Source organism: Rhynchophorus ferrugineus, unplaced genomic scaffold (genome assembly GCF_030347505.1).
Source record: "Rhynchophorus ferrugineus isolate W39M unplaced genomic scaffold, kcgeb_rfMv2 rfM4, whole genome shotgun sequence".
Classification (NCBI taxonomy): Eukaryota; Metazoa; Arthropoda; class Insecta; order Coleoptera; family Curculionidae; genus Rhynchophorus; species Rhynchophorus ferrugineus.
The window spans coordinates 43,735,020-43,758,910 of NW_027472583.1; the positions used below are offsets into that span (position 1 = coordinate 43,735,020).

A 23,891-nucleotide genomic window follows, 5' to 3' on the forward strand; every position below is an offset into this window, starting at 1 on the left:
ACAGAAATGTCTAAAATAGATTGATGTTATACACGATGGGGGTTCCATTCAATTTTTACAGATATATAGTCAACCATGCATGGTTTGTCCGATTACTTTTATGTTTATAATATAATTATTAAGTTTTTTAATATAAAATTTTTGGATTTTGTTCAAATAATTCTAAAAAAAGTAAATTAAAAAAATAAAAGAATATCAACTAGTAAATAATTAACATATGTATTGTATGATTACAAAGTATTAAAACATAATGAAATAAAGAAAATATGTTCTTTAGTCTTTTCAGATTTGCGAATAAATAATAATAGCCAAAAGCTAGCCTATGCCTCTACAAATAGTTCGAGGGTTACATTTATATTTTTTACCCAATAATAAAGTAATATATATTTATTGTTTGTTGAAATATCCTACGTGAAAATCAATTTCGCATCATAGCAGACTTCTGATCAACAAATGGTTGTGTACTGTTCAGAGTTGACCGTTCGATGTTACTCTAAAGCCACTATCGCTACGAGACTGGTAATGCAGAAGAAATAGTTAACATGTGCTTCGTTCATGAATAAATTTTATTGGGTTTGACTCGTCTTAGAAGATCAGCTGATTTCTATCTTGTTTAGGGATCATAAGTATATATTCATGATTCGTCACCTATGTAGTTGTTAAGCACATATTTTGACGGTCCTTGAATATACATATCCTAATATTTCTTTGAACCAATCGATGAGTCATTTTTAACAAATTATGCGAAATCTAACCCAAATAATTCTTTCTTGCGCTAAATGACTGTAAAATATATTATTATTTGTCATTCTAATATTCAAGGATGCTTCAATCTTACGGTATTACAGATGACAGTATTTACAGAGCTGTAGGATGACGTTATATCGCCATTTAAATAATTAAGTCTATAGATATACCGTTGAAGAAGGTCAATAATACCAAAATTCCAGTATAAATGTCAGAGGGCGCCTGTAAACACTTATATTGCTAACCAGTACTACTAAGGTTAGGAAGATAAATGGCAACCCTCCTATATGTACAATTCATGCAACTTTGTTATCAAATTCTACTCTTTGAAATAATTTAATATTTGTATTTTATAGTCGTAAATGTGTGAATTTAGCTGATTGCTATTTTGGTTTTGATATCTCATATAGTGCTCATATATTAATCTTGATAATTCTACAATTAATTTTGAGTTTTTTAAAGAATTAAACCTTTCGAAAACTCTGTAAATTTCATTATGTGTTGAAAACATCTAGTGTTTATCTTACAGACTTGCTTAGATACTGTATATCATTGTTACTTATCAAGTCATTCTTATGCCTGAACTGAATATAAAAATATCTTTTACTGTTTCATTGTTTTTATCCTTCGTTTCATTGTAGATGTTATTTAATAATCATGTTAGATAGGATATATTCATATGCTTGTTTGTTGTACGAATATTTTTGAAATATTTAGTGATTAATACTTCCAGTCATTTAACGTAGGCTTCGAACCATGTACTCAGCTCCCGATTAACGCTCTACGGGGTTATTAATCATTGACGATTTATGAAATCTATTGATTTGTTAGTGCCCAATGTAAGAGTCGCTTGGCTTTATACAGCGTACTGAAATTATTATCCTGTGTCTCAGATTTTGAACTTCAGCTATTAAAAGATATAAATGTCTACGCTTAATACGCTGAATATAGTATGGATATTTTATAAGAGATGTCTATATCATATTATGCAGTTGATAGATTGGTATTATGGAAAACATGTTAGTTAAAAATAGTAAAATATGAGTGATAGAACCTGTTAATAATTAAAAAAAAAGCGCCGGCTTGGTGGCGCAGTGGCAAAGGCGATAGGATGGACTGTTGCGACAGCCGCGGGTTCAAATCCTGCTGGGGCATGGTCGTAAATTTATGTTGTGTTATGGGGATTGTTTAAAATTTGTGGTTGTTCTAGGCAAGAGTGTAAAATCCGACAAGGAAAATGATTCCAGTCACGCCAGTAACCAGGCTGGATAAGACCGGATGTGTTCAGGGATGATTTCTAAAGTTGGTCACTCGGCAGTCGGTAGACTTAATACTGAGGACTGTGGTTCGGAGCCTAGGTTAAACTATAGGTCCAGTCCAGATAAACACATAGTTGGTAAAAGGAGACCTTAAGATATATTAGAAAAAAAAAAGAATGATGAATGAAGAGAATGAAGTAAGTAAAGCTACAATTATTGAGATATGAAAGATTGATACCCATTTCTACGAATTTATGTTTTAAATAAGCATAAATTACATAACAAGCAGTCAAACAAGAATAGTACACATTCGGAAACTATAAGCAGGTTCAAGTCATAATGCGAGATTATATGTAAAAGATATGTAGAAATACTAACTCGAAAATTTGATAACGAAGTAAATGTAAACAGCAGAAAGATAACCGAAAAGAGGCAACTATGCTGCGAAATTAACTTGTAATATTAACAAAAATAGAAATAAAAACGAAAACCTGGGGAAATTACCTGAAAGAAAATATACAAGAGTTAAATCAGAGAACATGGAAGCAATTTGGAGAGAGGATAGACAAAGAGTATAAAAAACCAGAAACTTTTATAGTTTTAAAATCTCACAGTAGATAATAATAATAATATGATAACAGATATATATCATATGATAGAAGACATAATTACTGACGATGGGAAAATTATGGAAATATGGAGGGAACACATTCAGGAATTGATTCGCATGTAGGAGCCGATTTAGGACAGATATGTCGAGCAATAAGAAAAAAAGGTGAGCGTACAGAAGAGACAGAAATAAGAAAGTACCGATTGTACTGAGAAAATTAAAGAACAAAAACACGCCAAGGTAAATTAATACCAGATATATATTAATAAATTTAAGATATTAATGTAAAAAAATAAGACAAGGTATTGTAGGAGTTTTATTTAATTTAGAATGGAAGATGAGAAGAACGAATTCTGCAGGATTGTTAAATAGCACTTCTTATTTTTACAAAAAATGGAGTGCAATAATTATTCGTCTTCTATAATCGGCTATGAAGGTTTATGTACAAATAATAGTTTAAAGACAGCAGTAGATAATAAATTAAAAGAATGACAGAAGAAATTCCGATAGATGTTCCACATTCATAAATTCGATAGATGTTTGACAAATTAAGGAGGGAAATATTGTGGGTAATATTGGAACAGGAGGAACAATATGAGGATTAAGTGATAAAATTATTTGAGTAAAATAATTCAAAAAATATGTGGAATGAGTATCAATGTTGTAGTTCAAGCGGTTTTAGAATTCAAGCAACTTTTTTATAATATTTATGGATAAAATAATAAACTAATGTTAGAATGAAGATAAAACGACCTATAGAAAGTCCTGACACACCTTAATATGAGAATATTAAAAGATTATAAAAATGGCACATATGGAATAAAAACATATGGATGAAAGAAGGTTAAGGCTAAAATAGGTTAAGAGAGTATGGGAAACTGATAAGGAAAGGAGCAAAATAAGAGAATGATCTAAACGAATTATCAGGGATATACAGTAGAAAGGAGAATTAACCTTATAGAAGCAGTAATATTGAGCAGTAACAGAAAATTCTGGATGAACGTGAGATATTAGACACCACTTAGTTGCACACAAGGTTTACTACAAAGTGACAGGTCAGATGGACTATGTCCGTTTTAGGACTCACGTTAATCTTATCGTTATTCGTCATTCTATCGACCATGTGAAACTTAATATCAAATACATAAAAGTAAATATTAACAGTTAGTAAACAACAACAGAAGCAAACAATGGTACGTTGGTAGATATATATTATAAATAACTCTCTATTCACAAAAATTACATATAATTGCTATAGTTTAAAGACGTTAGACATTAAATAAATATCTTTTTCTGATTTTACTTTTTATATATTACAAATTTTGATGATGTAATATAATTGCACTGTCATTGGTACATTACTGAGAATTGGCAACCAACTACTTTAACTTCAAAAGTATTGAGTCTTAGCTCTCTACATTGCTTGTTATATAATTTCCATCTTCCTATTTTAGAGATTTGTAGCGCATTGCATTATTATGCTCAAAGTTTCGTAATGTCTTATTCTCGTTTTTTCAGTGAGTTATTTGTCGAACAGAATTTATCGGTGTTACAAAATATTTTACTGTTAAATAATCAAGCATCTGTTTTGTATGGTTAACTAGATTTTTATCAGTAATTGTAGTTTGAGTGTTGTTAATATTATTAGTAATATACGATATATAGGGTTTAGGAATAAGATCTCGGCTACACCCAATTAAGCTATTGTCGATCTACATAATAAATAAATTACTGATATATTTTATTCATAGTATACAGCATCCTCCTGCATGACAAAAAAATGGAAGACACCCTGGAGGAAAAAGTGGGACAGTTTTTATTCGATTCATATGTTTTTATACAATAGTCTGGGATATATTCATAAGAATAATAAAATCTTTCGTCTATAACCGATATCTGACGAATACAAAGGGTGGGGTAATATTTTCATTCTTTAGAGGATGACAATAATTCTTTTTCTTTTCGAGCTGAACTTATTTAAATGTTTTTTGAATGACTATGTAAATCTATCGAGCTTTATGGTGTAATACAATAAATTTACAGTGCTGCATTCAATATTTAACATTAAATATTAGGTGCTTGTATGTATAACGATATTTTTTTTCATATTGTAAAGACATTATTAATAGATTTGGGACAGTATATATAAATAAAAATATTTTCCATCATTTTCTACAAGTTCTTCCCATATTTCTGGCAACATGGCGATTCCGTATATATTTCATTCACACTTCTTCAGCATTTCAAAACCGTGTGCTAGTCATGCCATGCTGTGTCGATTTGAAGTGTTGATCAGAAGGCGCTATATCTGGTTTGTACGTGGTGTGATCTGTTCAACTGATGCTGATAGATATCTGCAGTAACAGTTTTGTTTACTTTTAATAAATTATAACATACTACACCTGGCTAATCTCAGCATATTCACAGCAAGACCAGGATTGATTAATTTAGGATCGCTGCCATGTCTTTTTATTCTTGGGTTTGTAATATGTTCACTTTTTATTACCAGTCTGTGTGATATTAGCTCGAAAACTTCTTTCCCATCGCTTGTGGAAATTTGGAAACAGTTGACCCTGAACTGCTAAGCAGCCACAAAGCTCTTTGAAGGTTTGAGCTGCGTTAGCATTGTCATCAAAATTATTAGTTTTAAATCATTAAAACCAATATCGATAATTGGGATATGACAGATCAGTATCATCATAAGTTTCTAAAAGTAATCTGTTTCGTCATTAGATTTATTTAGAATACTGGATATAGGAAATATGATGCATTGTTTAACAAATATCTCCGGATTCAGTACATGCTCATTATTCTGCATAAAAAATCATAGAGAAAAGAATAAAATATATTGCCTTCCTTTGCTAATGGCAATATATTCTTTTCGAGCCGATCGGTACAGTCGATCAAATCCAACCTTCAAAAAAATCTAGAATATTTAATTTTTTTTTGCATTAATAACTCTTCATTAATAGTATTAATAGTAATAGTAATAATAATTAAATTGTTGTATTATTATTGGTAGTTTAACAAACATTGGTTTTAAAATAAGGAAGAATAACGGTAAATGCAGAATGTAAGGTTAAATTTTTAAAGGTTATAAACATAGAAAAAAGTTATAAAATCCAAACAGCATCAATTTTATTTAGAGTGGGGATGTTAGCAGTCAAATTTATAACACATCATTTTCAACGACATCGAATAGGTATATGCCAATATTTAATGATAACAAGAACAGAGAAGAAAATGATTCATGTTGTGTTAGAAGTGGTCAAGTTATTAATGAGATTTGTCCATGAAGAATACTAGCAAAAGTTGTAGTAACTGGTAATAATCAGACATTTATTTTAATAGGACATTTATTATTCTAAGGCATAATATATTTTAGTAATGATTTAAATTTTAATTTATAGGTGAGATGTAGCTAGAATTTGTTGAGAGTCAAAATCGAAGAATGTGAAATTCAGAGAAGAAGAAATTGGACAGCATTTTGCTAAGATGTAAGAACAGTATACAGTGATACTATGAAATAATTAAATGTGTTAACAAAAGTAGACTTGGATCAAATTAATAAAATATAAAACTATTAACGACACCCTAATGATCTAATGCCAAGGAAATACAATACATTATTATATAAAAGTAGAGGTAAATAAGTTATTGTTTTGTAAAAATAATGATGTAGAGATTTCTTTCAGTTTAAAAGTACGATAATATATTCATTTTAGCCTAGCAAATGTATATTATATTGTAATTGAAAGCTCGAGGTAGTCAATTCATTAATAGGGTTTGTGGATCAAGAATAGTAGCAAAAATTGCAGTAGCGATCATAGTTGATCATATTTGGATATTTTTAGGACAATTTCACTGCTTTCATATATAGTGGTGGATTTTTCGTTTTAACTATATTGGCTGGATTTGATCTAAACGATTTTGGTCTATTTTATGGTAATGTTTATTTATATGGTTCTTGGAGTTCATGATAATTATTCAGATATAGCTAAAAATAGAAAGTTATATAGAAGTTATTATTATTATTGTTTAATTTTATTGAATAATTTTTTATATAAAATGTGTTATTTAAAAAAAATGTTTATTTCCCTCCTTATATATAGTTTCAACATTAAATTAATATGTGTATATTTATTTAAAAAAAATTATATTTAAAAAAGGAGTAAGTAAATGAAGCTGTAGATGCGCATGTGCCAACCTCGAGTTATTCTCTGTTTCAAAAATAAATGGAGCCCAGTAAGCGCATGCGTCAAATCCGAAGATGTTTTTGAGCGTTCCATGATGCGCGTTATGATGACTGTTATACTACGTGAACAACCTAATTTCACGATCATTTAATTTTATACTTTAATAGGTTGGTTAACAGTTATTTGCTTTGATACCTTGTATTTTCACTAATATATATCTCTGATTAAAGTACATGTATTCACTTAATATTTAGGATTTTAAAATGATTCAAAACACAAATGAACTAGGAAAAATTTAATTGAAAATTAGAAATGAAAATCAGTATAGTCCATTGGGAAGAAAACAATAATTTAATAAAGTCTATATGCTATTGTAAAGTTGTTGATTTTTGTTCATAAATGCAAGTATAAGTGGTAATTCAATTATGGTACCTGTTCAAATGGAGAAAAGTTGTGATTTGATACGGAAAATTAAAATGATGTTAATTAACAAGTCAATAGAAAAGTCCCCGGCCTACCATAATAAACATATTTTTTTGGAAAAATTAGTATTTTTATTCAATATAATTCCCTTCAAGTGTGATACACTAATTATAGCAATCCTTCAACTTTTCGATACCATTTTTGTAGTACTATTTGTTCTTTGCTCAAAACAGGCCTCAGTTTTGGCGATCACGTCTTCATTGGACGAAAATTTCTTTCTAGCGAGCATTATTTTGAGATCTGAGCCATCCATTCTTTTTCTTCAATTGTGGCCATTTTTCGGCGATTTAGTCCTTCAAATGGTAAAATAACGCTATGTAATAGTCGTTGTTGATGGCCCTTCTGTTTTAAAGGTAGTCAATGAAAGTTATTCCATGCGCATCCCAAAATACAGATGTCATAACCTTGCCAGCCGACTGTGGCGTTTCCCACGCTTTGAAGCGGGTTCATCGTGTGCCATCGAGTCCACTCGGATGACTATCGATTGTACTTCGGAGTGAAATGATGGAGTTATGTTTCATCCATTGTCACATATCGATGAAAAACTCGGGTTTACTACGCTTGATCATGTTCAAATACTGCTTCGAATCATCAATTCGTCGTTGTTTTTGGTCAAAAGTGAGCTAGCGGGGTACCGCGTACTTTGCACAGAGCTTTCTCATATCCAAATATTCGTGAATGATATGATGTACACGTTCAATTGATATTTTTAGAGTGTCTGCTATTTCATTCAATTTCAATTTACGGCCATTCAAAATCATTTTGTGGATTTTTTATATGTTTTCGTCGGTAACAACCTCTTTTGGCATACACTGTGTCCACCGTCTTTTCGGTGTTCATTTCACCACGTTTAAACTTAGCATACCAATCCTTGATGGTTGATATTCCTGGGGCAGTGTTCAAAAACTCGGCATCAAACGAAGTTTTTGTTTCAACTGTATTTTTTCCTTCAAAAAGCAATATTTTATCAACATGCGAAATTCCTTTTTATCCATTTCTTTCACAATAATACAAGTTGTTTCAGTCAAAATGCTATAATTCACAAAGTAATGATCCAACAGCTGTCAAATTTACACACGTATCTTTTGAGAGTTTAGGGCTAACTAAAAAACAAACATTTAATTATAGTAGCGCCATCTATGTGTCAGGCCGGGGATTTTTCAATTGACCTGTTAAATAAAGCATTTTTTCACCCCAATTATAGTCCAATTTGACATATAATATTTGAAAAACCGACCAAAGAGATTAACAAATCAAAGAATAAGTTTCAATAGAGTTTTGGGATTGAGAAAAAACGACATACGCGTTGGGTGGTGGTATATTTTTTGGTGTATCACTAATGTGATGAAACCAAATCTAAATAACTTTTCTACACATAATTGATTCTGTATATTCGTCGAAGAGAGCATATAGTATATTTTATTCCAAAAGTTCGGTTTTATAATTTATATAATTGGTCTTATTTTTGATAACAATTTTTATTCGGTTCCTGAAATTTGGGATAGAAACAATAAAGATAAAAAGGTTAATTCAGATTATTACGTTGAAGAACAAAATATAGGTTGCATAAAAAACCTCTTCATACTCTGGCCAATTTCTAGGTATCATATCCTAAGTATAAAATATTGTATTAAATATATATGCAGATAAGCAGTTGGTATACCATTGAAGCAAATATAATGATCCCAAAATCATGTTATCTCTCTTGTCTGTTTATTTCTTTATAAAGCAAATTATAAGATAAACAGTATGAAAAATGTCGTAAAGTTTTATTCTCTGGAGTTTTCCTATCTAGATTGTAATGTCCAGGGGTTGAATCACTTCGACATTTACATGAATTCGTAAAAATGCTAACGTTTCTCATGACTCTTGCCAAGTTAGTCGATTGTCTGTTTGACTGTCTATTTCCTAATCCCAGTGAAGGTTTCTAACTATTTTCAGATTGACGTAAAACGGTGGCAATGCATTTTAGAATTTCATTGATAGTTTCCGAAGAAATCTAACACACCCTTGGAGAATATATTAACTAGTCAGATCGAACTAATATTGACGAAATTATATTTAAATATCTTATTAAGTTCTGAAACCGCATTTATTACGAATTCTTATTTGTATATAAGTAGACTGTAGAAAATGGCTTTAAAATATCTGTCTCTGGAGTTGAATCTTGTAATTTTTTTGATTAGAAATGCATTGATTAAAATAAATTCATACACATTAGGTTTCATCACATTTTCGATCGTGCCCTAGAACATTTTCCATCGTTTTTGCCAAAATATCCACATCATATTGAGGTAACAATGTCAATTTTCAAAATTCGACTATTCATTTGACCATTCTCACACTTTTTTGCATTTCGATAAGATTTAACTTCAGCGCCGGAGGAGGAAGGTGGTAATTTGCTCATACTCATCTGGGTAAACACCAATAATTTCTTAATAACAAACGCTTTTTACCTGCCCTATACGTGGCCCGTATGTGCATGTCCATTATCACAGAACAATATCACCAGCATGTGACAAAAATGTTAAATAAGAATTATTCTTTTAGGGCTACTTGACGCTAAATGTTAAGGAAGATTTTAGAATTTGGTATTTCAACAAATAAGGAATATTAAGAGGGAAATGTGAAGCAAGGACAGTTTAGACGTAATTGCCTTACAAGAAATACTCTGGAGGGATGATCTACAAAAGAGACGTTACACTGCGGGGTATATACTAAATGGAACAGCACGTGGAATGAATAGTATGATATTGACATGTTGTTACTACTTATACCGATGATGTTGTTACTACTTGATAGTTATAATGGTAGTTCTGACGGATATTATTCAGAATAATGGATTTTCACAGGGACTAGTTCCTTTCACCATTTTCAACTTATACGGGCATGATTTACTGACCTGAATATGGAATCATCGATTTGCAAGATATAATACACTCACCGATGATTTAAACGTAATGAACGAATATTTTTATAAATGGCGTTTAAAATCGAATTTAGTAAGACAGCTAGATAATGTTCGATCACAGATTTACATTCAAAGAATATCTAAATTTAGGTGCTTGCACGTATTTCGATTGGTAATATTTATTGGTTGAAATTCGATAGTTCTGAAATTGTGTATACAGTCGCTAATCAACAAACATTCAAAACTACATTTTCAATATTCATTATTTTTGTTGTTTGATAAACAGATAATGGATACCAAACGAGTTGAGTGAAAATGCTATTTCTAACTATTTTAGGAGAAAAATAATATATAGTGGCATATTGTGACTGACAATGAAATGTTCTATCTACTATGATAAGCCCAGGTGCAATAAGCTATGCGTTAGTTCAGAAGAACTATCCACATGAATATGAATAACCATAAAATATAGATAACCATAGATATAGCGTTCTAATTCCTGTTTGTTGAAATCGATGCAGTACTACTTGACTAGTATATGGTTCTGTGCTATCTACTGAAAAAGAGCGAAAATGGACTGAGGGTATCGTATAAAGGTGGAAAATAGAGCCATTATTATTGAACATATTTTGATTAATATGTATTGTACCAATTTCTTTCAATAAATCCCTGTTTAAATGATCACAGTTCATGTAAGCAACTAACAGTTATGTAATGAGGTGAGGTATGGGTAATATGATGTATTAAATGAGGTAAGTAAATGTTGGCATACTGGTGCATTGGTATGCTAAAAAGTTAGTGTGCGAAACTATAGTCTATCCAAAGTTACTGTGAACATACTTCATCAATATGTTTAATGTGTTGCCTGCCGCAATATATAAATTTGTTTTAGAATTAGACAATGTATTCCTCCTCATTTTATTCTAGTTAAAAAAAGATATAATGCAGTCTGAACGAATCAGCCTATCGAAGTCATCCGGTTGCCAAATGTATGCAAAATTATTCTAAACAATAGTGATAAGATGTTATAAACCGGCTACGTCTTAACGCTTTGCTTGTTTTGTTAAATTTTAAACTGCTGCTTATTAGATAAAACAGATTGCCTCTATAATTAGTTACTTCGAACTGGAACTAGATAATAAGGGGGCCCCCATTTGCTACAACATTTTTACTGTACATTAATTTGCTGCAGTTTTTATTGAAAATATTTTAGCGTGTTGCAGCTGCACAAAATTTAATACAATTATTTCAAAAGAAACTGTTACTATGAAAAGTATCGAAGACCACTTGGAACTTCCAGGCATTGCTTTTAAAAGAATATAATTTTAACGCATTTAATAAAAGCAAAAAACCTATAATGGAACCAATATACCCAACGGCTCATGGCAAGATGAAATAAAAATAGTGTTAAGACTACTAGAGTTAATGGAAAAAGGTAAACGTTGGAATAATAATTCATTAGGTTTTATTAGTCATAACATTTATTAATAATTCATTTAACAGGAAAGGTTAATAGCACATTCGGTTTGGATGACCACGATCAGACACATCGAAGAAATTGAGAAATGAGGGAATCGTGAACAAAGGTTCGACAGATTGGAAATGTACAGCTTAGTTATTGACTTGAGTGAAACTTTCTATATATGGGATTGTGATTCAATGCTGATTATTTCTAAGACAGGGCGATGAGAGTGGAAACAATTAAAGGTGTTTGTATAATTACTATACGATAATTGTAGAAACTAGCATTCTAAGAGTGTGAAAGACTTATGTCCATTAGATATCTGAGCAATAGTTCAGAATATACATGAGTATTTGGTTAAAATGTGCAAGGAGAGAAAAAATATCAACTGTTTTACAGATATATTAAATAGTAAATATAGTAATATACATTAGGGATTATTCAGTGATTAATTTTATCAAGATTGTTGTACACAGGTAGTGGCGGAAGAAATAAAAAACAAAGTGATATCAAAATGACTTGATAAAGAAACACACAACGAGAAAAGAAAAAGAACTAGACGTAAAAAGGTCTAGTTCTTCTATACTCTCTAATGAGATTAAAATACATTACTTGGATATATGATTGTTAATTAGGTGGATTAGGCCTCGAGGGCACTACATAGAAAAACGCGCTTAGAATTCTACCTCATGGATGGTGTAGAAAAGATTTCAATGTAAATATAATAAAACATATCTAATCTATAAATTATTGTGGCTGTGGCTGTATAATTAATAACAGTTTAAATTATTTACTAATATATGCACTAAATGTATTATAATGTTAAAATATACTATATATATATATATATATATATATATATATATATATATATTTGATAGAAGTTTTGTTTCATTATTTTATTTAAACTAGAATTTTGTTATATGTAAAGCAAAACTGAAATAAAATTCGGTAATATATACTCGGTATAATACTGCAATATTGTGACGTTTTGACGTCAAAAATTTAGATGACGTATGTTCACACAAATTTTGGATAGACTGTAAGTGTCGTGTTTAAGTATGCGTTTAAGTGTAACAATGGTTAATTTAAGGGGACAATGGTTACAAATATAGTAAAAGGAGATGCTACTCTTTGGATGAATAACTCTCGTGCACTTTTATGTGGCCCAATATCCGTCTTGTGTGGGCTTTTCGGAAGCTTTCCTTTAAAAAAATGCTGTTGAAACATGTAGATGGCGAAGAAATATTAATGGTAGAGCCGAAACCTTTTCCATACCCAATAAAAAATGATAACCTTAGTTGAATAGCATATATAAAATTTTATTTCATTATTATTATTAGTCTTTTTATAATACAATTATTTTTTCAGATCATTCAATAGCCGTATCTTCATGACACGGCGATGCTCCTGACCTATGAATAATTTAGAAAATTGTCCTCGGTAAAATTGCTTTGAAATACATTAAATTCTTACCTATATATCAGCTGTAAAAAATATAACTACCACATTGATGACGAAAGCTCTTCGACATGCATATGTACAAAGAACTGATATAGATATATACTCGGTTTTCCTAAAGGACAATAGCATTCCCAATTACGTATACACACACATATACACGTCGGCCAGCGAAGGGTCCACTTACTCTGCTTCTTCAATGGTTTCCGTCATGGCGAGGAAGACGCAATTGAGCAAAATCGTAGTCATCACCAGATAATCGAAATACTGGTTTGTGCTTAAATAAATGCATACCCTCCGGATCGAATTGAACGGGCTAAAGATAAAGAACGAGTTGGTGGCGGTGAAACGGTGGATGTAGTTCTTGCGAAAACGCTTAGACACCACGCAGAACGTCTGAAACAAGAAAAAAAATGGAAATTATAACTGAACATGATTAAAATATATCAGCGAAATTATTAATAGCTGTCGATAGCGAGTAAATATATAAGTTTTTTTGTACATACGTCATCGAGATATTTAATGTCTGCCGCGATTTGTAAATTCGTTTTAGAATCGGACAATATTTTCCTTCTTACTTTATTCTAGCTAAAAAGAGATGTAATGTTGTCTGATAAGTTCGAGCGTGTCAACGTATGCAAAATTCATCAAAACAATAGTGATAAGAGGTTATAAATTGGAAAACGTTTTTTAATGCTTTGCTTGTTTTGATACATTTCAGATCGCTGCTTATTATTATTCTGATTGAAAATTCCGAAGCCAGATAGAACATATTGCGTCTCTAGTCAGTTACTTTGAACACGTACGAGATAATGGAGGCCCCCTATTGCCAGTAATATTCGTTAGAGTGGTAAGCATTTTTACTGTTAAATATTAAGTTGCTGCAATTTTTATTGAAGATATTTTTAGAGAGTTGCAGCTGCACTGAATATTAGTATGGAAACGGTCACTGAAATATCTCAAAAAATGAAAAATATGATATTGAATTCACCAAAAAAAACTGTGCTCATACGAAACGGGTGACAAAAGCAAGATCAGCTTGATGTTAGCTTTATCAGAGATTACATATCATATATGTAATCTATATAAAAACAGTGAGTAGTTTTTCAATACGAACATTATTTAATACAATTATTTCAAAGGAAAATGTTAGTCTGAAAAGTATCAAAGAGGTCAAATTAAACGTCCGTATATTGCTTTTAAAGGAATAAAATTTTTACAAGCATATAATAAAATGAAGGTAGACTTATTATTTTAATTTATGTATTTAGATGAGACATGGATATGTCAGAAAGGGACCAATAAACCCAAAGGTCACTCATGGCAAGATGATAATAAAAAGAGTGTTATGACAACAAAAGTTGAAGGAAAAAGTTAAAGGTTGGAATAGCAATTGATTAGGTTCTATTAGCCATAACATTTATTAATATTTCATAGCAGATATATTGTCCTTCATGCTAAAAACAGGAATGGTTAATAACACCTCGGTTTGGATGAACTCGTTGGAGATTAACAGCTTACTTATTCATTTGAATGAAACTCTCTGAATATGATATGATTCAATGCTGCCAATTTTTAAGACAGAGTGATGAGAATGGAATAAAGAAAATGTGAGTATATAATTAATATATGATAACTGTAGGAAATCTTATTGTAGAGTGTAAAAGATTTATGTGCACAGATATGTGTCTAATTTTTCAGAATATTCATGAGCATTTGATTAAAAGCAGATATGGCAATTACATTAAAGAGAATTAGGAAGTTTAAGGAGCTTTATCAAGAAAGACGTATGCAGGTAATAACAGAACAAACGAAGGAGAAATACAGTGATATCAAAGTGTCTTTACAAGGAAACACTGTACCGAAAGACACAAGAACTATAAAAGTAAATATGCTTTCTAATGAATGTAAAATATATTACTTGGATATACAATTGTTAATTAGGTGGTGGATACAACTACAATCTCGCCTAGAGCTCTAACTAATAGGTGGTATGGAAAGGAGTTCAATGTAAATATAATCAAACATAACCCTAACCTATAAACTATTATAACTGTGCACTTAATTATAGTTTTAAGCCCTTCGATGGTATCTGCATTAGATTTACTACAGTGTTAAAATAAATTATTTTTGTTTAATTATTTTATTTATATTAGAATGTTGTTGTATGTCAAAGCCAAACTGAACTAAAACTTACAGTTGATACGGCAACATTGCGACGTTTCGACGTCACCAATTTAGATGACGTATGTACAAAATAACTTTAGATAGACTATATGATGAATATTTTTGAAACGTTAAATTCAATAGCCTTCTTCAAATGATATTTTTGTATTTTAACAATCAAATTCAAATATAATTAAAAATTATACTCTAGATATCAGGTTTAAGATAACTACTGCAATATTATATCAGAGTTTTTCCATTTTTATTCAATTGAAAAATTGAGAGCTCCAAAGGGAGTTGAGATTCTAAAACAATTATTATAATTGTCCTACGTCCCCTGAAATATATCATCTTAACTGAAAATTGATTTAAAGAAAGAGATGATCCTAAAGCCATTTGTAATCTTTTCTTCTCTAATGTCTACCAAATTGTATATATAAAGGGTAAAGATGTGTCATAAAGTGATACAGACTGATGGGTTTATGTTATTGCCTGATGGACTGAATGGTGTGAGGAGTGAGGCCTCTAGACGAAAGGTTTTTGTTTATATTAGAATAGATTTAAACCCTCAGTGTCGTTTTGCATCGCCGTTCAAAAATTCACCATTTATTTCATTAAGATGAATCTTTTGAAAATAAGCCTTTTTAAAATTTTTCTTCTTTTAAACACTTCATATTTCATAACTAGCGCTGTTGGTAGGATTCTGGGGAGATCAAGACGCTGTTTTATTTTAAGTTAATTCAATTAACCAAAATAAAATTAATTATCAAGGAAAGTAGGCAGGTTGACGTTGGATTGGCCATAGTTCTGCTGTTACTCGATGTTTTAAATGTAATTAGGGTAGAAGTGTCATAGCTGAAGCTGTAAGGTGAAGTGATGGTACTCAAAGACTAAAATTAGAAAAATAACCTTAGTCCATGAATTCACAGTTGAAGATGTAAGGCTACTTAAGGCGCAATGAAGCTGCTATGAACTAACATAGTCCACTGGAATTTGGACAGAAGCTAGCAATTCAGGGTATAGGGCTACCAAAAGCGGATTGCGCTAGCTTAGTTTATCAGTTGTAAACTGTTGAAATTTGATAAATTATGTTAGGACCTAATGGCACGATGACTATTATGACCGCTATCACTATCAGTATTGCCTTTACACAAGCCACCTCTTCTTTTCCTAAAAATGTTTTTTTTTAAACTAAAATAAATATGGTTATTTCAAACCCTTCACATTTCATAACCTAGGTACATCTTCATCAAATTTCTTCATTGTTAATAATGGTTGCCTTTGTTTTGGCTTTTGGTTGAATGATTTTGTATCGGTTTTTCCTACTAGTGTTGATTTCAGCTGATCTGTGATAAAAATCTTTTATTTTTTTAATATGTTTATTAATAGTTTTTGGAGGATATTTATAACTTTTATCTTTAGGCAAACTGACTGTTTGTCAAAAGTAGAGTTAAGTTTCATCAATGCACTGATGCAATATACTTAGATAATTTATTTTGTAAAAAACAAAATACTCTTGTATATTGCTTATGGTAGTAAAGATGGGCCATATTTTTGTATTAGAAAAATATCGCAGTAGTTTTCCTTTGACCCAATATCAAGTATGTAAAATGTAGCTTGGCAATATATACATTAATATATTAATATACAAATTTAAAAATTTTCATTATATTTCCAAATAATTGATATTTGTCTTCTCCTCTTTGAATTTATTCTTGAATTAGTTAACTTTAATTGTAGCTGTAACTATTGTATTTTGTAAATATATGTACAGTTATGTATTACTTTTAGTAAAGCATTTTTTTATAGCACTATTGCTTTTAAACCAAAACTAATTGTTTTTAACTCTGTCATAACTTAATTAACATCAGTGGGATCTAAACATCAAAATAGTTAAAACAAAAATAAAGAAAAGTTCTTTATATTAATAATATAAATTATAAAATAATATTTCACCGATTTGATAATTTTGTGAATATTGGTGCACTATTACTAGTTTTTTCGGTCATGTTTCTTTGTAATCCTTAACCATTTGAGAGGTATATATGAAGAACGTTAATTTAACATTAAGTCAGCCAATGGTGATACTGAAATATTGACAGCGCATTGCCTAGTAGTTTTATTGCTTCCATGTTGCTGTAATTTAGTAAGCTTCCTTCATGTTTTTAGGTTAAATCTTCGAGAACCTTGTAGATCCATTTTATATCGAAGCCACCGTGCTGTACTCATTGGTTAAGTAGCGCCAAAACATTCGAAATTAATCGACGAAGTTGTTTCTGACAGCGTTGGATTACTAGTTGGTTTGATGTTTTAGTGCTACTTCATATTTAGAATATCTCTCGATTAACCAGTACATTTCTTATTTAAGAATACGTGAAATTCAAATATGAAAAATATAGGAAAAGTTGGCGAACTTTGGAAACTAACATAAGATCCCCAAAATGGTTTCAACAATTCTAATATTATATAAAAGGCACCTTTGCATTTTTGTTTGGTGGTTATAAGATATAACTATTAGATTGAAGCCCATAAACTTTTCTATGGCGGCTTCGTGGATGTTTTATGGACATTTATATGAGTATGCAAATATTTAATTTAAACGTATACATAAGACTTCTTTCCTATTCTATTTTATTAGCTTTTCTATAATAAAAGTTTTCAATATTGACATTTTTGGAATAACAATTTTATATTTTTTATTTAGAGAAAAATTTAGAGAAGAAAAATATTATTTAAGGTAAATATCAAAAGCTTATCGAAATATATTTACACATTTTTAAATTTGCATATCATTATCATTATAAATTATATATATACATTTGTTTGATGTTGTTGGATATATTTCAGATTTGACGAAAATGTTATATTTATTATGTAATTTATGTTTATTATATATTGATATAAAATAGCGATAATAACTCTAGGAAATAAAAACACTTGGGATTGAGATTGTTCCATTCTTCTTTCCATATTACTGAAGACCATCACACGACGAAAAATCTTGAATTCAGTTCCGGAGGCTCTGAAAATATCCAGTTAGAACATCTAGAAAACTCGACACTATCCTACAATCTTATTCGGTTATTGAATTTGAAAAAAGGCCAATAATGCTTTTGTTTTGTTAAATCGTCCTTAAGTAAAAACAAAAAAGCATTATTTTCTCGCTACAGATCATGCATTCGGTCAATTCTAATTTAAGAAGGGAATAATTTATTAAGAACTATTTAAGCTGTATAGTCTAAAATAATCAAGGAACAGTAAAGTAGGCTTAGCATTCCGAAACAAATCTTCGACGTGACAGTTGATTGATGAGCTTCCGTCGCTTCTTTTCGACTGTTTCATTTTAAAGGTATTGTGACTCGTTTATATCTTTCTCGCTAGAAATCATCAATCATCCGATTCAAATAGCATCTACATGAATAAGATTTAATATTCCGCTAAACTTCTGGAAAATAGTTGATGTTTAAGAGTCTAGCAGTTTAACAGGGCAAAAACAAACGCAAAGAAGGAACAGACTGAAATAAATCGATTTCGTCTAGTAAATGATTATAAACCAAGTCTAAATTATTGTTAAATGAAAGATGTAAGCTCGTTTTTTCGCTGATACAGCCTTTGAAAATTTTGATGTATAATAACTGCAGGTTCTGATAATTAATTAACATGCAATACTTTTCATGGAGTTATAATTTTTTTAAATTATTTTCATTATTTTTTTATTTTATTTATTATTATTATTTTTTATTTTATTACTTATGTTTTTTTAAATTTATTTTAGGTTGGTTAAAAAGGAATCATTATTGGTACAAATAATTCCTTCCATGTTCTTTTTTCTTAATGTTGACGTTTCAAAGTTTATATATTATTCATAAAAATTAAATGCTAATTTAAATAGTTTTTTTAATTAAAAAAGGTTTTAAGTCATATATAACAAATATGATATATTTTATTTTAATAAACTTCTTAAATTATTGGTTTTAGTTGACTTTTTAATAATTTTTGGACTATTTTGACATCATCTATACTTGTCTTATTAAGAACCTTAACATTAATTTCGTTTCTTTATAAAATTAAAAAACTAAACTATTTCTTTGCGAATCTTACGTATAGAAATTTGTACTCGTAAATAAATATTATTCCTTCTATTACATTTAGAAGCAATTATCAGTAAGATATGTTTAGTCTAATTGTAATTAAGGTTTATATCCAACAAAAAAGTATTTTTAATAAAGACACTAAATAAAGATATCTTTGAAACATTTACGTACTATATTGAGTACCTATTTATAGAATGAGTATAGTGTAGACCTTGAATAAATTATCTGATTTGAAACAAATGGCGTTGTCAGAATAATATGTGGATATTGGTTTAGAACCTCCAAAAACAATGATTTAAATTTGAATATAAATAATATTTTTGGTGCAAATCATTGTGCAGCTTGATTCAAATATTGAAAGAGAACTTAATCAAGGTTCTCTTCCTTCTTTAAGCTTGATGAGTAATCGATTTCTTTTCACCGTTTTTCTACATCTTACATTGCTATAGCTAATGCAACAAAACAGCTAATGCACGTCAAAAATGTTTTAAACCGGATTTTTCCCTCTCATTTTATCCTAGTAAAAAATAGATGAGTGCTGTCTGATATATCGGGACATGTAATCGAATCAGCCAAAAAATTCGGTTTGGGTTGGTGACCATGTTGCCAAAAGTCTGCAAAATTCCCTCAATATTATTGAGGATAATTAGTGGTTATAAGTTGATGCGGTAGTACTGCGACGCGTTGATGTATGAATTTTGATGACGTGCATTGATTGTTTCACATAAGTTGTCGCTTTATTTTTTTAGGTGGCGTCTTGGACCTTTTGGACTTAATGGTATTTCTGTTTATTCTTTACTGATATGCTTGTTTAATTTCCTTTTTTTACTCAGCACCCATTTATTAACGGTCTTCATCTTGCATGTTTTTCCATTTTTATATAGTAATGATCTGCAATAGCCATAAAGCCATTTTTCCATAAATTTTACAAAGTGTCCTCATTTTGGGTATCTCTAATAGTAGATTTTTGTTACATTTAGGGATTCATGTTTACTAACATACGTGAACTATCCTGTCGCCTTGATATCTGGCCTAACCAAATCGGCAAATGGTTGTTTAGTTTTCTCTGTATTAGGCCGAATTTCTGCAGTACATGCCACAAAAGATCTTATAGCTGCCTATTCAATGCCTGACTGTTTTTATTTTATTCATATTCTGCTATATTGAGACATTTATCATGCTCTTTCATAGTCTGTTAGCTTTACTGAACATTACGATTCATATGATGTAGTGTTATGTTTTTTTGTTATGTCAATTTCTCTTACTTTTTTACCCATTATATATAGGTAAATCTAGTTATTTTTACTTTCTGTATATAATGACTTGCAATCTTATTCAATTTTTCTTTGTCCATAATTTGCAGTGAATGATGGTTTTTCATCATTGATCCATAGCGGGCGCTTTGTGACAATATTCAGCCAATATGCTGTTGTTTGTGCGGTAATATTTCTAATATCCTTGCGACTGATCATATCTGCTCAAGCTTCAGGTAATATTAGTAACCTATTTTTTTTAGATAGGGTTCTATGATATTGACCCATGTGTTTTCGGAATTATTTTATTATTATTCCCATAGGATAATTTTTACATTTATTGCAATATTTTCTTTCTTTCACGTCCCGTAACTTAGCCCATTCAGCAGATCATTACTGATCTTAAGTACTTCCACCGATGGAATTCATTTAAGATTTACAATGGCAGGCGTTACTTTAGTTGTCAATAACTTGGCCTTTTCGCCATACATTCTCAAGCCATATGAATTTGACAGATCATTTTGCACTCAGCTAATGGAGCTATCGTAAAATGTCTGAAGAAGTTAAGATTTCAATAACAAAGGACACATAAGGACAAATTCGGTTAATATAAACAGATATGAAACTGTACTACATACACATTTGTTTTATATTTTTCGATTATTCTATACTAAATAACTGAAGCTTGAACTCTCACTTAAGTTAATTTATTTAATTACTTAAGCAATAAAAAAACATAAATATGAAATGTGGGAAAACTTCCCATAACAATATTAAACGTCTCGTTTGGTAGTTCTTCTTAAGTTATAATTAAATCATTGTAAGATACAAGTACGACTTGACTCCGTTCTTAATTAATAAATGTCATGTTTTGATCTACTTTTTAGAATAGTTTGTGAATGAATTTTGTATACATTACAGTACTAAATGAGATTTTTGTCGGTTTTCATTTAATTATAGTTTTAAACGCGAAGAAAAAAATGTAAAATTAGTTAATATACTTAATATAAATTGGAGGTAAGCGCTTGAATAAAGGTCGCTGGTCTATAAAATTCTTGAAATTGTAATTACGAATAACTAGTTGCTTCATTAAATTCTCATGAATATTTATTTCTGATTCACCATCCGCTAACAAATACATATTTGTTTAAAAGTTGTAGTTCAGATAGACTTCTCATTTAGTTGCCATTATAATAACTTCGTAGTCATCAGACAAGAGAACGAATAAACGATGCAAAATGTAAATTGCAAATTTGTCGTTCTAACCGCGCAATGATCTACGTCCCCGTTCAAATAATATTTTTCATTTACTCGCTGTGTATTAAGGAAGGCGACTGCAGAACGACAATGATCCTGACAAGAAGAAGGGGCGCTCCTTTGTTTAGCAGTTTAATCAAGATAACAATGGAGCGTAGAAAAAAGACGTTTTACGAAACAAATGCGGAACGTATCAACGCTTGAAAAAAAAACAAATGCACGCTATTTTTAGAACTGTTGAAGCAACGAAATGAAGTCGGAATCAGGAACATTTTTGATGTAAATTTTTGACTGTTATTGATTTTTAAATTATAAAAATCATCAAATCAAACAGATATAATATTTTAATAGTATTTTAAATACATTTTCATAGTATATTAGCCGAATAATCCTCAGCTTTTATTAAGAATTACGAAATTTTAATATATTGGTTTGTATGTTGCAAATTTATTCACATCGTTATTACAAATATTTTTTGCAAATTTTATTAAAAATAAACTATTTAATCACTAAATCTTAGAAAATTGTATTAATAAATATTAAGGAATCTAATTATTTATAGTAATGATATAAATTTGACTACCAATTATTTTCTATATATCTATAAGTTTAATAATTCACAGTAACATTTGATTAACTTAATTAGTATTTACAAGTTATTATTAAAATTGTTCCTTTTTTAAATAAAATATGTAGAAATATATATTTAATCATGTGCATTCGTGTACGCTCAGTAATATTCATAGTTTACTCATATACACAAGCGTTACATATATGCACACAATGTATATACATACGTATATAAATTTAAATAAATATATGTAATAGTAATTTCTTTGATGGATTTTTTTTACTTCTTGACTAAAACACATAATTTCAGTTAACTTATTATATTAAGTAATTATTTCATTTTCGATTAATTTTATGGCTTAGTGAATGTTCCAGTTAATTTTATTTCATTAAGAAATGGTTTCAAGTATTATTAATCGAGTTGAGGATATAGTCCAAATTATTGAATAATATGCTCATATAATAAAAACAAAATTAAAGAAAGACCATATTGACAACAGCTAAATCACCAACAACAGTAAATATCAATAATACATAGGACAAGGATCAGTGTTCAAAGATAATTAACGGAGATAAAAAGTGATTTTCATAATTGAAGAGATAAACTGGATTGGCTGAGATGTGAGTGCTAACGAAGGGAAGGAAATATTACACTTATTTTGCCAACGTTTCCATATGGTTCGGAGATGTGAACACTGCTGCAGTCTCCCATCAGTAAGTTTGAAGTATTTTAGGTACGATATTTGGGACAAATTCTGCGCGTCTAGGTATAATATTGTGTTAAAATTATTGTATCAAAATATGATAATCTAAGGAAAACCACAAAGTTGTGTCGGAGTGAACCTTCTCGATGGAAGAATTGTCAGCCTCAAAAAACATAAGATTAAGCTGACAGAGAATAATGAAGACTAACAAACAGTATTGGAGACAGAACAGATCACTGCCAATGTCAATAAGAAGATATTTTCTTCGGGCTAAGGGTAGATGATATGATATTTACAACATACTTCCAAAGGAAAACGCCAAGCAATTGCAAATAAAGCCAAGTGGTGTTAAGTCACATGATTTTGATGACATAGTTATTAACATTATTATTTTTTATTTCTACTCTTCGAAAGGATATATAACATTTTGAATCATGTTATTAATTTCTTAAAAACTTACCTGAACTAAGAGACTAGAAAAGTAGTAACCAATATATATATATATATATATATATATATATATATATATATATATATTGTTTATTTAATTATAACTGCTACTGAATCCGTTTATTAAACTTTTGCAATTCGATTGATAGCGTACCAGTATATTTCACGTAATTGTCTTCAGTTTGTTTCCTTTCTTGTGTTGCAATTAATTTTTTATAGCCTTGTATTAAATTATCAACTTAATGTTGCACTATTGTTCTTAAGCTGT

At 29.9% G+C, this 23,891-nt stretch overlaps 1 protein-coding gene and 1 long non-coding RNA gene across 2 annotated transcripts in view; one reads left to right on the top strand and one right to left on the bottom strand.

Moving 5' to 3' along the window:
- Positions 1-23,891, bottom strand: part of LOC143195345 (sodium channel protein 60E) — a 301,968-nt gene that overhangs the window by 63,174 nt on the left and 214,903 nt on the right. Inside the window, 1 exon segment of the mRNA XM_076402400.1 lies at positions 13,317-13,525. Within this exon segment, the coding sequence (XP_076258515.1) occupies positions 13,317-13,525 (209 nt within the window).
- LOC143195496 (uncharacterized) lies at positions 14,043-14,701 on the top strand. Its single transcript, XR_013005546.1, has 3 exons — positions 14,043-14,223; positions 14,401-14,509; positions 14,570-14,701. It is a non-coding gene; the product is annotated as an uncharacterized LOC143195496 (long non-coding RNA).